General features: G+C 51.4%; 1 protein-coding gene across 1 annotated transcript; it reads right to left on the reverse strand.

The window, feature by feature from the left end:
- Nucleotides 1–13,049: 13,049 nt before the first annotated feature.
- On the reverse strand, nucleotides 13,050–13,361 carry KRP23_3073 (uncharacterized protein; the record flags this gene model as incomplete). Its single annotated transcript, XM_067887881.1, has 1 exon — nucleotides 13,050–13,361. One exon carries the CDS (start codon nucleotides 13,359–13,361, stop codon nucleotides 13,050–13,052), a length of 312 nt encoding a protein of 103 aa, XP_067750431.1.
- Between the last annotated feature and the right edge of the window lie 5,467 nt (nucleotides 13,362–18,828).

Raw genomic sequence — 18,828 nt, forward strand, 5'->3', positions numbered from 1 at the left:
AACGTCGTCTTACCTGCACCGGTAGATCCCATCAGTGCCGTCAACGTGCCAGGCGTCGCATAGCCACTAATGCCCTTCAGCAAGTCAAGAGTATCCTTCGTGTTCGTCGGGTCCGGTACCGAGTACCACAAGTCTGTGAACGCGATCGACACAGGAATGAAGCTCTTCTCGCGCTGCGGAACCGCCACCATAACCTCATCGTGAGACGTGTCCGAGTTCGAGTCGTCTTTGTGCTTCGACTTTGGCGTCATGGCCAACGCGTAACCCTCCGGTGCCTCATCCTCGATCTCCTTCGGCAGCAACTGAATATTCGTGGGTGCCAGGTATCGGCGGTACTCAAGCAGGTAGGTGCTCACGCCCAGCAGGAACACGTAGAAGAGGAACATGAAGATGATACCGGTCCACAGCCACGTCTTGCTCGACGGCACGCCAAACTGTGCCAGGTAGTACTCGCCCATGTTCATGTCGAACTCGGAGCAGTAGTCCACGCCTCCGTACACACACACATCGTACTTGGACGAGCGGTACTCGTTCACGGACAGCGCTCGCATGCACCAACCGATGGGGTTGAGCCAGTAAATCCACACCAGGTAGTCCGGAATCTGGCTCTTCGGCTGCACGAAGCCCGCGAACATGATGATGAACACGATCGAAAACGTCGACATCGGCTTGGCAATATCCAGGTTCGGGCACAGCGCCGTCAGAATGAAGAACCACGTCGACAGGACGAGGTTCGTCAGGGTCAACAGCACTAAGTAGATGACGAACGCGCCCACGTTCGCGGCGAACCCGCACATCCAGTACACTAGCGAACCGAAGATGATGATCTCGAACAGCGACGGCGGGATCAGCGCAATCGAGTAGCCAACCACGTACGACAGCGTCTGGTAGAAGTTCGCGCCGCGCTGCTTGTAGAAGATCTCGCGAGCCTCCATGAACACCGGAATCTGCGAAGCCTGACTCAACGACATGAACAGCACCGCCTGGAAAATCACACCCAGCATTACCTGCACGTCCGTCGGATCTACGTTGTAGAACGTGCTACCGTAGATCAAGCCCATGAAGCACGTCATCACCACGCGACTCGCAACGTACGCCTTGTTGCGCCACAAGATGGTCATGTGCCGAACGCTCAGCGCACCAATGTTCCGGAACCACGACCGACGGAACTGCTTCACCGGGTCCATGTATCGCTCATGTGCTTCTCCAGCTCGGGATCCATCGGAGCCTCGATCATACCAACCATGTCCGCGTACACGCGAGACTGGCAAAACTCCTCGGCGAACTCGCTCGCAGCGCGAGGGTGCTTCCTCATACCGACCGGCAGCGGCACCTCGTACTGGTGCTGCATGCGCGTACCCAGGTCCAGCAAGTAGTCGGCGATATCGCGATCCGCAGGACACTTGAAGCCCAGGCCCTCGAAGTACGGCACCACATGCTCTCGCAGGCCGTGGTACATCACCTCGCCCTCGTTCATGATCAAAATGTAGTCGAACAGGTCAAACACCTCCGGGGCCGGCTGAAGCAGCGAGATCGCCACCGCCTTGTGCAGCGTCTTGGCGATGCTGCGCTGCGTGCAGATGAGTCGTACGTCGCAGCACTGTCCAGACCCGTACTGATCTCGTCCATCAGGCTCACGTACTTCATGCCGAACTCCATCTCGCCCGTCGTCACGCGCTTGCGCTCACCGCCCGACACGCCACGGAGCATCGCGTTGCCGATGATCGTGTTCTCACAGTTCTGGAGACCCAGCTGACCGATCACCACGTCCGGGTAGTTATTGTAGTACGCCTTGGCCGCCTCGATAGCCGCTAGGTTCTCCTCGACCGAGCCCTTCGTAAACGTCTCGGGGCCCTTCTCCGCCAGCCCTGCACCAACGAACTTGTGCGCGTACTCCAGCGTTTCACGCGTCGTCAGCGTCGCGAAGTGCTTGTCCGACTGAGGCACATACTCCACGAACTGGGGAACGCGCTTGATGATGTCCTTCTGCGGCACGCCGTTGTATGTGATCTCGCCTTCCACCGTGATGTTGCTCTCCACGGGGAACTGGGCCGACAGCATCTTCATCAGCGCCGACTTGCCCGACCCCGGCTGGCCCAGCACCAGCGTGATGGTACCCGGCTTGAATACGCCGCTCGCGTTCTTGATCACCTCCTTGCGCACCACCCGCCGCATGGGCGACATCCGCGCTAGGGACCGCGCGACCGTGTTGTACAGCGTCGGGATCTCCGACTTGGCCGTCACGTCCTCGGTGACGGTGATGTCGGCCGTCACGGACAGGTTCTTGTAGCGCACCTCCAGCTGCGGCATCTCGCTGCCGATGGCCGGCTCGAAGCTCGAGGCCAGGTAGTGGTTGAGTGCCTCGGGCCCTGCTCGAGCATGGTCTTGCCCGACTCCAGGCTGATGGGCGCCGGATTCGCTGACATCTTGTGTGCCCTCGACCGAAGCAGTGCTTGGCTTTCTCGCTGCAGTCAATGAGGAGGACTTGCTCTCGAACGAGCAAATTCAAAAATGAGAGACGCACTCGCAGACGCAGCATAGACAACGGCGAGCAAGTGGCGAGCACCCCGAGGGACCGTGCGATGCATGGCGAGCAATCCCTGCGAGCCGATTGCGCGTCGATGTGTGCGAGCAATCCGCAAGAGCCGATTGCGCGCGTCCCAGAGTGGTACACGTGCGCGTCAACCGATCGAGGTACAGTACATCTGCAATTGCGAGCCAACCGTGTGGGCTCCATGCGCGTCGCAAGTTGCGCAACTCGACGTCAAGCACCAACCCAGTCGCTCAGTCATGTGATCTCTTCGCTGCTGGGCGCCAATGCTCGGGCTGCCGCGAGCGAGTGACCGGCTCTAACCTCCATCCGCACGGTATCCATCGTCCCGATAGTCGCCGCAAAGTAGACGAGAATCGCCACATGGCTCTTGTAGTTCAAGTGCTCGGCGACTGGTGATCCGTCGATTATCGACGGATCGACTCGATACACCAGTGGCCATCATCTGATCCGTACTGATCAGCGCCGATTGTGCCAAGCCTCGAGGTGAGACAGTCCACCAGCCGAGCCGAACCTGCACGTTGGAGCTCCATGTGCCGCGGTGCTGCGATATATCGGTCCGCACTCGGCATCGCGATCGACACGGCTGCGCACTACACTGAAAGCTCGCGCTGTGTGGCGGCGGCGGCCTCCACGCGGGAATGCCCGGCGACATTCTGCGATACAACACACATCGATCGCCGATGAAATGGAAGCTGGATGGGCAAACGCGCATGCACCAGCACGCCACCAGCAGTAAATCCCAGGCAACGTGTTCCACCACCGGCAAGCGCCAAGCTTGGAGGCATACTAGCCAAATCACCGCACTGCCGATGCCGCCCGCGCGTTGTGGTCCGCCCCGCAGCGGGCGCCAGCCCTGAATTGGACGGGCACTGTTGAATCAACAGTGTTGATCGATTGCGTGGACCGCAGGCTGATCAGACCGGCCGTCCATCGTTCAATTGCGCCGACGCTGCTGCTACTGCTGCTGCTGCTACTTCGACCTCATGCCGCATGGACGCCGCACACGCTTTGCCGTTCTCGTTTAACTAGTCGGAGTCAACTTAGCGAAGCCGACGCCGAGGACGGTATCCGCTGGCGCAGCCTTGTCATTGCCTCGGTATTTGCGCGGCGCATGGTCTTCGCCAGCTGCTGACGGTGCGGCATTGCTTCAAGAAGGAGTAGCCCGCTGCCATTAGCTTACGCTCGCGAGGGCAGAGCGCGTCGCGATCTAGGATCGCTCAGACGATAGGGAAGCGAGTCTGGCCTGTAGCGGCCATGTAGCTGCCACCGAAACGAGTTTCTGTAGCGATGCGGCTGGATGGTGCTCGAACAGCTCATACCACCCAAACGATTCGGGGCAGATAACTCGTGAAGCGGACGAGCCTAACCGTTGAAATAGTTCTGCGGCCTCTGGTGGTGGTGCCTCAATGGAGGAGTGGGTTGACAGGGCCTGTCTCGCCCACGTACTCGCCTACAGAGCGCTCAAGGTTAGTCAGCAGCCTCGCCTGAGAACGCTTGTGTCGAGCCGCGAATTTGCGCATGACTGGCTTAAAAAGTTGCCGCAAAGGGATAAAAAAGCAGTTTTTTCCGCCTGTCATTTACTACGTACTTAGTATGAGGTTGGTAGTAGTCCGAAAGTCGTAGTTATAATAGCATTACTGTAATAGTATCCGTGTCTGGGCCACTAGTAGCGCCAGTTGAGTAGTAGCGGACGGAAATGGTGCTAGTAATACTAATGTTTGAGACACAAACTAGCTCAAGATCTTGAAGGGCAGGTTCTCCAACCTCTCTCCCTCATCCGTTTTCCATTGAGTTCGCTCATTTATCGACCCCACCACCACCACCACCTTAACCGCAATCGATGAGGTGCGCGTACATTGACTGCTGTTGGGAAGACGTGGCGGAGACTTCACTTCCAGCGTTTGCGGGTGTATGGTACAACACTTGTGCAGCACCACTCTGTACAAAGCAGATCTCTAAGGGTGACACTACAGCTCGCTTCCCCTCTTTCGACTACTTCTAGTACGATAAATATGCAGGATCGAAGGCTGACGCACTACCGGAGAATGGCTTAGCCATGCATGCGACAGCAAAACAAAACGGTTCGGTGTATAGTCGCTACATGTGAAGACCCGCAGTCCTCGATTGCAATAATATATATATATATGCAAAAATGGTTGGTACAGGGTTGTCAACAGCGTTTTAAGAACGCGTGTTCTCGACCGGTCATTTGTGATGGCTCTCTGCGCACACGGACCGAAAACGAGCGAGCTCAACGTCAGCTGGATACTGCGCCATAACGTAGGCGCATGGAGGAAAGCAAGCGCCAGATATGATAGACACCAATTCTGTCATAGTGCTACTGTTAGTGATATTGCTCCGCTAGTAGACCTGATTTTCAAGATTCGGATAGTAGTAGTAGTAGTAGTAGCACCACATTATCACTACACTACCAAACCTAGTTATATGATCCCGGACGCTGGGGGCGTCCAAGCCGCTGGCGCTGACTATGCGATGGATCCCGAGTTCATTTATTGCGATTTCGAGGCGGGGATGACTTGTTCAGTTCAAAAACTAGTCCGGAAACTACGCCAATCGGAAGTTTATTTCACTATATGCAGTCTTGTGGGAGAAATATGAAGAAATACGGCATCCCAATGTGAAATGCAAAATAGTTATGCGAAGCGACGTGCTTGATATACTGACAGTCATTCCAGAGGACAAGGTGAAAAAGAAGGGGTAACATGGGTTAAACAGAAGATTAATTCGAAGTGCGGGGCGGCAGGAATAACATCATCCGATTTGGAGTGGAGTTAATTCTGGAGATATTTTTAGCGCACGCGGATCGAACGATACTCTTCCAAGCCACGAATCGTACAGCCTTTCGCTAAGCGGGTTGTAAGCCGCACAAACAATGCTTCAATCGTGAGATGAACAGCGTCATCAAGGGTTCGGATCCAAAATTGTCGGACTTCGTGGTCTGAATAGAGAAGGTGGTCCGGAAGCACGCAGGCTTTAAAACTGACGTCGAGTTGAGAAGAGCTCATACTCCAACAAGAGCTCTCATATCTCTTCCTAGAGCTGTGGTGTTACCCGATGATGACTCCAGTTCAAGTGAAGAGACCAAAGAAAATGATACCGATGGTTCAAGTGAAGGGGAGTCGCAAGTATTTATTCGCAGTAACTCCCGAGGCGTCGTCGCCTGACCAAACACGCAAGGTAGCTATCGCGACATTTCCACTTTAGCCGGTCCGAATACCAAGCAGAAACAGGCTCTAGTAACAGCAGTGAGATAATACTTAATTTGACTATAAAAAAATAAACTACTTGGTCGTAATTTATACCGATTCTAGAGCAAATTCTATAAATCCGTCATTTAAATTAGATTTTTGATCAGTTTAAGGTACGCTTCTCTGCTACAATCAATTCTTCGTGCTGCCATCAGGAAAGCCTTCAGATTTCCCAAAGAAATAGCGGGTAGAGAAGCATCTCCGGACAACCAAATGGAATACAGCTCTATAAGAGCTCTTTCACATTTTGTTTTGACCAGTTTAATCCTGGCTCGAGCAAATACTTCCGACGGCGAATCATTCGTCTCGTCTAGGTCTGCATCAAAGTTAGTCATACCTCTGAAAGATGCGAACAAGTCGGTTATACGAGAAACAACTGCAACGTAAGCGTTGTGGAGTGAGTCGGCCTTGCCGTTCATCCGTGTAAGTTGAATGGTGCTCTCCACACTTTTCAAAAAGCTTCCAACGCGCTCACCAGGCTACCAGAATCATCATATACAATCTTTTCTTTCAACAAAGTAGTGTGGTACAGGGATCTTGCATCTTGAAGCCGCTTGACGTGGACATCAACCACAGCCAAAAACAAATTGACCGGAACGATACCGCAGAGCTGAACACCAGGATATGATGCTCGATCAATGGCCACGATTCCCGAATCCCGCCTTTGCCAAGAATCTATGTCATACGTTCTGTGCTCGGAGTTGTTAAACGTCTTTCCGTTCGATGGTGGATTTCTGAGCATACGTTCCCTTTTGTCTCAGCGTACAGCCAAATCGCTTCTTGAACATCACCAAATAGAAGTGAGCGATGACAATTAAGCGATAGTGCGGTTCAATATGATAACTGCCTTACTCATCTGATTAAAAATATCGCCAGCGGCGATCAATATGTGTAGGCCATCATAAATACAATGACATAAGAAGGTCGGCGTAAATAGATTACGTGGGAGTCCCAGTTGTATATATTTTAAAAGAAGACTGGTGTAAATTAGTTGGACTAATTAGACTAATGTCAAGTTGAAGCTACTGCAGACATGAAAATAGAGCCGCCGTTGGAGTTCGGCCAAAGTTAAATGAGGCCAAGTCGAAGGGAAACAAGAGTCAGAGGCGGGATTGTACATGTGTTGGCTCCTTTAGTGTGTCGTGTATCCATTTGACAAGCAGCAATAGCATCCATAGCTAAGCTATGGTCAATAGATCAAGTGCTATTGCTCCAATCCAACCAAATTAAAAAAATAATCAACGCAGCAACTAGCAGTACAGAATAAAAACCAACGCATCCACTCACACGAATAGATGCCTACCAAAGAAAAGATATTCCGTCAATCCATGCTAAATCAAAAGTCGCAATGGGGATACCATTGTTGTCTTCATCAAACACGTACTTCACGCCTTTGAGTACATGAATTGCAATGCAATAACGAACCCTCAACGAGGTAAAAGCTGCACAAATGTAAGTGCCGTCAGGTATTGTCATCGCGCGTAATTGCTCTGCGGCAACTTTGTCGTTAACCCCCCTCCCCCAATGTGGTTTTGTCGAGAATCTGAATACTAATTTGAAGACATTTCACACCCCGACGTTCGTTAACATACTTTACGTATCGGCGAAGTTCTTCATAACTCATTCCTTACGTGAGAGAGGACGCCCGTGACCCGCACAATCCTGAATAAAGATTTGCACCGTGTCAGCACAGTTCCAGCCGACATTATTCAGAATGTCTGTAGCGACATCCACAGCATAGATCGCGAATAGTCCTTTCGGTGAGGCACCTATTTGGTATAATGCTCGTGCATGTGACAAAACGAAAATAAGTCGGTTCACCTGACGCTTTCCACGCGGCAACAATGCTGCACCCGCTCGCAAAACTAGCTCCCCGTAGTGCTGAACCGGGCTCCTAAGCCTTCCCACCTGTATCCACGTGTCTCATCATCACGCTCGATAACGAAATCCGCGTCCGGATATGACTCGGTCAACAGTCGAAAACATATTTCCGGTGTTCATAACTCTAGTTTCGTTCGTCACAGGAGCTCTGGCATTTAAGCACTCTAAATTCACTCCATTGAATATTACGGCAGAAGATTTTCTGGAGCTAATTGTAACCTCTATAGTTTCCATTGTGGTGCTTTCATTTTCGCTCATCGACTTGTCCTAAACAACTCGAAACTGTCTGATCCACTCCAAAAATGCTTCAACTTTCGAGACGACCAGTGCTTGAATATATACGACATGTTTGTGTAGACCGCACCACGACGTTTGTTGTGTGGCCGCCTTATTCCCTCTTTGAATATGCTTCAGACCCAGGGGCACCCCCATCATCCTTCTAACCTCGCATCAGTCGAGCCCGGGTATGCACTCTGGCTGCAGTGTGTCATATTGGTTGGTTTTAACTATGTCGGCAATTGTGACATGAAATCAAGATGTCCATATTGTTGGCATACGTGGAATGAGAGAAATTGATTGGTTTTGATTAGCGTGTTTGATTGAACTGATACCATCCCTCGCAGAACTGTCTGGAATAATTCACATCCACCTATGATCACTGACATATGGATACTAATACTGCACGTGAAGTTTGTGTGCTGATAGCAGCTACCCAATATTATGTTCATTGGCTTCATGCAGCTGACGTTTGATTCATTTGATCAATGTGTTGGCTAGCGTTCGTTTGTCACGGATTGTAATACCGGTTGGGTCTCATCACATGCGTGATCCCGTGCGTGACGGCGAAACCCATCCAATACCTTTTGTGGTTACGAATTTAGTAACGGGTAAGTCGAGTGACATGCACGCGCCTCGGCTCACGTTTTTCGCGGGAAACGACCTAGAGGTGACCGAAGAATTACTTGAGCATGGTGCTAACCAAGGCCTCGTGTTGGACGTCAAGAAGCTTAGATAGCACTGCTGGTGTTTGACGTGGACATATTATGAACTCTACATTAGATGGCGCGGTCTCGAGGAGATTGAAGACTCCTGGGATCCGCTCGCATCTATTGCCGGTGTGTGTGAGTTCTAGTTGACAACTACGTACGGGCGGTTGCGGGTTCACAGTTTTCTGCACCCTGAATGCGATTTCAGCTCCACACCCAGTGGTGGCAGATAGTTATGAATATGTTATGCTCGGTGGGCTATGATTACAACGTAATGTGCAGCTGATTGGCGATCATGGCATGCCGTCTTAATTTGATTGCACCACTTCAACGAGGTCAAGTTGAAGTGATGTGAGACGGGACATATTGGATTAGAGAAAATGTGGAAGCCATTCTGCTTTCTGGGCGAGGTCCACGAATTGGAAGCGATGTCGTTCTGATTATGGTCGAGGTGCCACGATTAGAAGTTGTGTTGGCGAGTGTCAATGCAGTGAATTGAAGTTGATTGAATGAGGCTTGAAGAGGGACTGTGGTGGGTTTGTGATGGATAGCTTCATCCAGCCCATAGTGGGCGGCAGCATAATTGTTCTGCGTCCTCGGCGTTCGCGGTCGAGGAGTGCCTTGTTCAAGGTAAATTGCAAAGTGAATTGAAAGTAAGATAGAGTTCGTCGCTCTCTACGGCTCCCTAATGCTCGCCTAGCTACCTAGCTTGCACAGCGTCCTTGGTCGCGTCCTTGGCTACAGCGAAGTGAGAGCGGCGACTGATGCATCACATCTGACATCTGGAATCTCACACAGATGCTCATCATCTGGGGGGTAAGCTTTTGGTCTGCGACCCAGAACAATAATCTCCGGATTGGCAGTGGTAGGGCTGCCGCTTGAGAAGGCCGAAAACTTAGCACATCACTGGTCGAACCTCCCTTTTTGAGACAAAAGATATCCGCTTCAAGAAAGGAGGTCGGGTAGATGCCCTCGTCATACCACAAATTGAATAAAATCTCCAGGATCGACACCAGTTCGTCTTAATTTGCGGTAGAATCCATTGTCCAATCAATCAGGTCCTGCAAATTTGCCATGTGTGCACTCCCTCAGCGCTCGACTTACTGACTCTATGATGAAGTTGTCTTCAATAGCTACTTGCTCCTTGCTGGAGTCTGCCTTAGGTTGCACCCAGCACGTTATTTGTTAAATTTGAGAATAGGTCGAGAAAGCGTCTTCCCCGAATCCTCTAATCATTCGCTTTACCTCATAAAACTATCGTAAAAAAGTTGCTGCTATCCTGAGGGAAATTTCGGAGGGAACCAGCTACTAGATGGTTCGATTAGTCTTTCGCCCCTATACCCAAGTTTGACGATCGATTTGCACGTCAGAATCGCTACGAGCTTCCACCAGAGTTTCCCCTGGCTTCACCCTACTCAGGCATAGTTCACCATCTTTCGGGTACCAACATATGTGCTCAAACTCAAATCTTTCACCACGAAGGCTCATGATCGGTCGATAGTGCCACGCCGCAGACCGAAGCCCGCAACGTTTCCTACCTCAGACAACTTGCGCTGCCCTTCACTTTCATTTCGCGCTGGGGTTTCCACACCCTAACACTTGCACACATGTTAGACTCCTTGGTCCGTGTTTCAAGACGGGTCGGATCGCTCCATTTCGTCAACGTCCCGAACGGCGACAAGTTACAGTACGCATCAATCCACACACAACCACACACGCATAGCAAGCTATCCGCACACGGCGCACACGGAGACCCATACACACTCAAAAGCACGTTGTAGGCACCTCAGTCCCAACCGCGACTACTCGTCCACCAAGATATAACAGACAAACGCGGAGCGTAAGCCCTACCTCCTCGGCAGCCATTTCCCGCAGCATACGAACTGACCTTGACGTCCCACCGCAGCACAGGGCACCAACAACGCACACACAGCACACACGCCGAGCGCAGCCAAAAAAGCCACTGCCACAGCACACGCACGCACACACTCGCCAATGAATATGCCACGGATTATAGACACTGGAAACGATTCGGTTCCCTTTCAGCAGTTTCAGGTACTCTTTAACTCTCTTTTCAAAGTTCTTTTCATCTTTCCCTCACGGTACTTGTTCGCTATCGTCTCGCACCAATATTTAGCTTTAGATGGAATTTACCACCTACTTTGCGCTGCATTCCCAAACAACGCGACTCAAAGAACACGGGTCGTACGCAAAAGCCACTCAGGATGAACGGAGTATCACCCTCCATGCTGTCCTCTTCCAAGGAACTTGCCCCGAGCGCCCTCACTGACCACGCCTCTATAGACTACAATTCGCCGTGCAAACTTGCACGGAGATTTTAAGCTTGAGCTCATCCCGCTTCACTCGCCGTTACTAGGGGAATCCTTGTTAGTTTCTTTTTGACGTTTGCCTACCAGGCTGTATTCGGTCAGCCGGCGTTATTTGTAACTCTGATGCCTATCACGGATACCTCGTTTGCAAACACGCAATACATACAGGCGCACGGGACGGTGGAAAATAAAGACGAGAGGGTCCAGCAAGTGCGCTTCCAAAATCAGTCAAGGAGCCAAGCCCTGAAAATCGTGCCACCAGAAAGTGGATAAGCCATAGTCACATACTAAGACCAAGTGACTACTGAAAGATCCAAGCTATCAAGCTACTTCTGGATAACAACGACGACTTCCGACCGGCGCTTCCGAAGGCGATATTCAGATGACCAGGATGTTCCGGCAGCAGATGTCTATCAGACGCCCCGACTTGTACGCAGAGGTTCCTGATTTCAACCCACCAAGGTCCATTCAAGTTTCCGGTATACAAATGTCAAGATATTAACGACCGACAAGACCAGCCAGCCGGATCATTTATGCACGAAGAGTTGGGTCCGTGCGACGGGATGTCCATTGGACTTTCCGAAAAGAATAAGTTTAGACTTCCTGCTCGGCCGAGTCTTTCTTGAGCAAAACAGGCTCTACACCCTGGACGACAAAAGCGTCCACCCGCCTCACCTCATCCCGCTTGCTAAGTCTTACCGCTTCCACACGAGGAATAATGTCGCCATGAGCCGTCTGGACACCATCAACAGGTAGTCGGAGCTGTGAAGCAAGTAGACTTAGTTCCGCGACGGTGAATCGGTATTGGAGCTTGGCTGTAGCATCACCGAGCATCTCGTTGAGTGCACGCGAGCTGTCGACTGATGGTGCAGCTCTCGAAGCCTGAAGCAATGTAGGCTTGCGAGGGTCTTCATGATACGCACAATCGATTGGGTGAGAGTCACACGCCACGCGCTGTGCTCCACGTCATCCTCTCCACCAGCTGGCGCGATCGTGGACGTATCCATCTTCCAGGAACGAGAAGGCCGCATGGTCTTCGGCTTCGAGCTCGCATTCAGTGATCACGACTTCGATGAACCGACGGTGGGCGACGCAGATTGCGTGGCCTACGTTGATTCGCAGACGCTAGCCAACTCGCCTCTGACTCTCACTGAACCTGCTCGTGAGTTAGTAGCTTCCCGCTCCATTCTCCGCCCGAAAATGAACGCGATGAAATGCTCCGAATACCGCCGCGCGCGAAAAGCTGCCCACGGGCTGCCCACACTGCTTAAACCGACGACCGTCTGGCGGTCCTGACGGCGTAACCCAGTGTTTACGCGGCGATCGTGCATGCCAGTTCCCCCGCGATGGTGACAGTGGGAGAGGAGCACGCGCTGCTCCGTCTCTACAGTGGTAAATTATCTGGAACGCACAGTACGGAGCGAAGCCTCATACGCCATATCAGCAAGAACTATCCCGACGGAAACGCGCCGTCGCCCAACGTCATCCACGCCGCGACCCACGCGCGACACGGTTCGCGCGTATGCCAAGATGGATCTGTTTCTCCGGACGCATGCCCCGACCATGTACCATGACCTCGTCAAGGTTCAAGCGTTGTGTGGCGATGCGTATCTCGAGTCTCCAGTACTCGAACTTCCTGCTTTGGACCGATGAAACGTTGGTGGCACTCTGTCGGTCCCAACTTGGCCAAGCGTATGAGGGGTACCTTAGCCAACCAGTACTGCAAGCGATGCGCTTGATCATCGACGACCTCCCGGGGGACACGGCCGATTGTGTCTCTATGATTTCAGCAACTGAAGAGGTCGATGCAGCAGATATGACGACACCCAGTCATGATGATGCCATGGAGTCTCAGGACTCCCCCGAGGCCCCTCAGCTGTTAGGCGCCTTGGGCTTTGCGCGGACTGTCCATGGATATCAACGGACTGGACGCACCAGGCAAGAAAGGTGGTCTCGCGTGTAGTCTCTCTGGGGCTCTCCCTTGCACCTCAGTGGACGGCGTGGCTCATCGTTACGCCAACGCTGTGCATCAGCCCCAGGAAACTTGATCTTTCGCAGCGGTACAGCATTGGTCAGCAGAGCGTCGGGGACGTCGTCCTGGTGGGATGTGCGTGAGATCCACGTAGTATAAGCGGTCGTAGGCGCTGTACGGCTTCACGACGAGCTGCTGGCCCATGCATGAGATCGCCGTACCGCCGATCTTGATCGCGAGGTCGCGGTTGGTGCACGTGATGTGGATGCCACGATTCTTCACAACTTCGATGGCGCAGACGGCGCTCGACACGGCGCCCCACGTCTGGGATTGCGCTTCACGGTTGATCGCGTCCATGACCTCAGCCATGCCGTACACGCGAGCGATCTGAGTTGCGGGGATCCATAGGACAATCTTGTCATCTTCGGGCACACACGCTGGCTGCACTTACTGCATCGCGATGCAGCGAAGTTCCTACGCAGGCACGTCTCTCTCCCGCGCTTCGTTGTACGCAGTGAAGAACTTGTCCGTGGGGACAAAGCGGGCGGGTCGGGCTAAACTGTTCGTGGTAGACTTGGTGCGCAATCTGGGGCGTCGCGTTCGGGGGCGGCGCACGGGGGGACCGGGACGAAGTCTTGGGCGGCGTACGAGGGTAGGCCGCGGGTTAGATTACTTAGTCGAGCACCTGATGCATATTACTTGGAGGGTAGGTGGTACATTACCAAGTCTGGTGAAAAAAACATGTTTTATTGTTGGTGCCCGTTAAATTCCGAGCCGATTGCTATGCATGGCAGTCCTAACTATTCTGTTTGATGTGATACACACAAATATAAATGTTTAGAATCCAAAAGGGTTCGAAATTTGACTTTTAGATATAAAAATATTTGGAGGTACCAGGTATTGGAGGTCGGGTTGCCCGAAGGTTGGTTGGCTACGGGCCTATTGAGGGTATTGAGGGTTACCGGTTTGGTATCGGTTGTTGACCGTGAACCGGTTAACCCGAACCGGTCCAATCCGAACCCACGCCGATTACGCTACCACCGATTGCGCCACTGTCGATTACGCCAGCTGTGGGTACAAGATTGTAGGTACAAGATGGGCTTCGACGTGGCGCTCTCTCATTGGCTGCAGTAACTCAGTATCCAGTAAATGATCAATTAAAGTGAATCCAGTGGGTCTAGAGGTAGCGAGAAGGCAGCGAAAGACCTCAATCAATCACTTTCGAATCTTCATTCTACCCCTCAAGTGATCAGCTTCCTCCGCTTCGTTAAGTATCGGTGTCCAAGATATATACCTTCCATCATCACGTGAAAAAAACGCTCTTTCGAGAGCCACAAAGTTTCAAATTGAAAAAAATGCATTACGTTAGATCCAGAAAATCTATATCGCCATGGTGGTCGTGTTGCAAATCAGTCTAGTAAATTTCCATCTCACTTTGTGGAATTGTTCGGGCAATTGCCCGGTACGGAGAAATTGCGTACGTCTGCTAAACTGCGAGAACTAGCGGATCAAACCAAAATTAAGTGGCCGAACGATATTCCAAAACTTTCGTCCAATATCGTTGGAAATAAGATGACATTTTTGATGTGACGACTCCTTGTGAATGTGCTGAGCCGTGTTATTTGCACGGGGATTATCGAAATTTTAAAGAAAGTCTCATCTGTAACCAGCAGACTTGCAGTCAGATCTCTATTTTTGTGAATGACGAGTAAAACCTCATCGTTGACTCCAATTGCGAATCAAATATTTTCAAGATCGTAATGGGAACAGTCAAAGTGAAATCTCCGTGTTCATCACGCGTCAAATTCGGAAAACATTATGATGTGTTCGTATATGGGGCGCTTATTTAATAAGGGTCCATAATCATGCACTGTAAAGTTGAAAACTCCCTATACTGAAGGCCGGGTCGTATTTCGCGCTGCCGATCAAGTCGGTAGTATGGGACGAATTTTGCAGCATAATTATGAAGCGAATTGTCCCGAAATAGTGTCCGACCCCTCAAGCGACATTCGCATAGGGCCAAGGATTCTTGTGTGTGACTACCCTTCGGAACTAACAGCCCTAGCCGCGCCCTCCAGCCACACCAGCCGACATCGCAGTATCGCCCCGGAGCAACTAGCCATGTCGACACCCTCTCCGGTCCTCTAGTGTCCATCTTGCGTCGCACGCCACCTCGCACGCCCAGCAACGACGCTCCGAGTTCAGGCGGCTCCAGGAACGTGACCCCTCGGACCGCGCCCCTTTAACGCCCAGGCCGTTTCACTCCACCAGAATCGCTGATTCAACTGCTGGATGAGGCGATCGCCAACCAAGGCTCCGACGCTGACCTACGCATGATTGCACTGAGAGCAGTGCAGCGCGCACGTGTACCGACAGCTGAAAGCTAAAACGTTTCATCTCGGCAGGGCAAATTGCCAGGACCACCCAGCTTGATGAAACTATGCAAGCCATCAACAGGGAGCAGCAAACGGCAAGCTGGGCTGCATCTCTCTCGACGCTGTATGATTTCATTCGCATACCAGGACGTGGTATCCGCTTCACGTGCACGTCGCGTGACGTCGCTGCGAAGTTGGGAGGCAGCTCGGTCCGATTTTTCGGCTCGGAATTCATTATCAAGACCGCCAGCGTTTATGATCGGATGTATTTCGTCGACCTCAAGAACGTGTCGTCCGATTTGGATGATGACACGATCTTCAACTACTTCGTTGGCATGGGTGTGATCTCTTTGATGACCCCACAGTGCCAAGTTGGCGGGCTCACGTCCCGCGACAGAACCCTCTGGTTCAATACGCAGGAATGTCCAAGTCAACTGATACTGAACGGCACGACAGCTCTCCGTGAGATTTTCTTTGAAGGTTCCTCGAGCCCTGTCTTCGTTCAGCACAAGAACAGGTCCCTGAACGTCACGTCACCCTTAATTGTGGCGAGGAAGGCGAGATAGGACCAAGAACGTCAAGTGGCCCGAGACAGAACCCCACCTGTCAGTAATGGCGAGGTGGTCAATGCGCAAGAGCCCCCTGGAGCGGAAAAAGCCCCCACGACTGAAGTGACAGCTGCTACGCCTTCCCGGGATGCTATCCTTGACCTCGCACAGCCGGAAAACGGCCCCCGTTCGTGAAATGCGTCGAAGTTACATCGCGTATCTCGATAAAAATCCGAGATCGGCAATTTTGGGTACAAAGTACAAAACACCGCAGGAGCCCCTGAGTGACGGACGCCTATTTTTGGCATCCTATGTGCTCCTGCGAAGTACGAGATTGCGTTTAACGACCCTGATGACGACGCAGACGACACATATGTGGATGTGTTCGTGAATGACTTGGTGGTGTCAGCCGATCCGCTAACTCTGATCCCCGAAGTGGGTGCAACAATTGCAGCCCACTCTATGATCCAACCCAAGCGCACTAGAGTGCCTCGTTCGAGCTTCCGTGCGACCGCAGTTGCCATGCAATCTGCTTTCGCTGACGTCGGTGAGCCTGAGGCACGACTTGGAACAATATATGCGCAACCCTACACCCACTGGTGAAAGAACCCAGTAAAGTGCTGGACACCACGGTGAGTGAGCACGCGGTGTTCCGTGCGTATAGTGGCTTCGCATCGACCACACACGGAACGTCTACTCAAGTCCTTTCAAGACTGCTCTGACGTCCCCCACGCGAATTTGATTCTCGAATGTTTTTATCCTGACTCAAATGACCGGGATTTGACCAGTGCATATACACTATTGGACCTCTACCTGAGAGTGCATGCTCCTAGAATCTACCATGACCCGATTAAGGTTAGAGCGTTGTCCGGATTGAAACAGCCCACTTGCCTCCAGTACGCGTCGTTTTTGATGTGGACAAATGAAGTGTTGAACGAATTATGGCCAGGTGACCTCGGTGAGCACTTTGAAGTCCACCTACCCATCCATGCTGAAGCAGCTGTAGGACTCATCTCTGCGAGAGACACCATGACTAGAATTGAAGACATGGGTACTTCCTCCCCAGATATCCAAGCTGAGATGGAAGGCATGACTGATACCACTTCACTCTAGTTCGTCCTGGTGCCTGCACGGTATCAGCATGAACATGAACGGTTTCAACAAACCGCCTAAAGGATTTTTCCAGCACATTCTCTCACAATTTCCATTTATCGCGCTCCAGGAAACGCAATTTAACTCTAGTGATTCGGTCCGGTATGTGACAAATTTGCTAAAGTATGTGACTCCAAGTCGGAGTGTTTCTTTTCACACAAAATGAATTCTGATTTTTCTGTACGGAATGGGAGAGATGGAGTTGGACTTATTTTTTTTTCAGACGAAGTGATTGAATCCCCAGTACAATTCGCTTGTCGTCGTTGGAGAGGCCAGATAGGTTTTTTTTATCTCGGCCGGAAATCCGCTGTGTTGTGAATCCAAGCATTGTTTGTAATTCAGCCGGCTGAAGTCATCTTTTAGAATTTCCATCTCTACATCCCACGAAGGACTCTGGAAAATCCCAGCCCAATATTTCCTATGAGCTTCTGCCATCATTTCCGGGTGTGCGGTGGTCGTACCATCTGCTAAGGTAACGTGACACGAGACTGAGTGCAATTTCTCGGTTGGAATCAATGGGTGACTAGTGACGTGGATATGTGCTGATATTTGATTGGTTACTGAAAATTTTGAGTACTGGTTATGCGCATTGCGCATGTTGAATGTGGAATTCGGCTGTGTTCCGCGGAGCGGATGCGCTCAGGCTTTAAGATGGGCCCCCCAGATTTGGAAGGTCAGATTAGGCTCCAAACAGCCTGAAACTGGATCTATGTCTGAATCAACCCCGTCCTTAAGCGGGTTAACCCAATGGAGTTGAAAATGCCTATGTGAATGTATCACATATGGTGTCCCGCCTTGCCTAAAGCCTGAGCGTGTGAATGTCCGTGTACCCGGAGTGCACCGTAAGTCACCAGACGCCAGACAAACAAAAAGCCCGTTGAAGAAATGCCGTGTGGACACTCACAATGAAGTATGATTTTGGTCATGAGACCTTGATCACATTAGATGTCTGAACGCAGATGTCTGAACGCAGATGTCTGAACGCGGATGTCTGAACGCATGTATTATACGTGCTCAAGACTATCCTGTACTGTGAGGTCGTACACACTGGTTTCAGCTAAATGTCCAAGTTGAAGAACCCTGAGCGTGAGTTTGAAGTAACTACGTTCAAGAAATTGGAACCTGAAAATGATGTTCAAGGTCAAGTAACTTGAAAGTAGGTTTGAAGAACCCACGTTCAGACAACCCAGAACCCAATGCGAGGATTTGACTCCTTGAAGATGGAAAGTGAACCCACGAAGTGACAGCCAGTATACTCAAGCCAAGTCAAAGTCAGAAGGTCGCCAGGAAGAACACAGAAGAACACAGAAGAACACAGAAGAACACAGAAGAACGAAGACAGACAGATACCCTTTACGAAGAAGCTAGCGATCGGCTAGCAAAGATAACAATCAGAGTTCGTTTAACCCCCTACTACGCAAGTCGCTCAAAGTAAGTGAGCTTCTGACAAGCAGGACACGGGTCCGCCGTTCAGTTAAGGGCAGTTCGGTGCGGGTCTCTCTACAAGATTCAAGCCCAGTTGCGAGGGGATCATTCACGTAAGTATTTGACGTGATCCTTGCATTCCCTATATTAGTTGGACCCGCTGCGCGTACGGTAAGGGCGGGGTTTTCATTTCATATTAACAAGGCCTTCTTGGGTGATAGTAGCAGTCATCCCCAGGAATATTTGATAGACTGCGTTTGAGATAGGATTGTATTGGTGTGTATTATTTCCCTCATCTGAGGGTGGTGCGCGTGTGAAGAAAAGGCTTCAGGATTG

This window comes from Phytophthora ramorum, assembly GCF_020800215.1.
Source record: "Phytophthora ramorum isolate Pr-102 chromosome Unknown Phyram_PR-102_s0002, whole genome shotgun sequence".
NCBI classification, from domain to species: Eukaryota; Oomycota; class Peronosporomycetes; order Peronosporales; family Peronosporaceae; genus Phytophthora; species Phytophthora ramorum.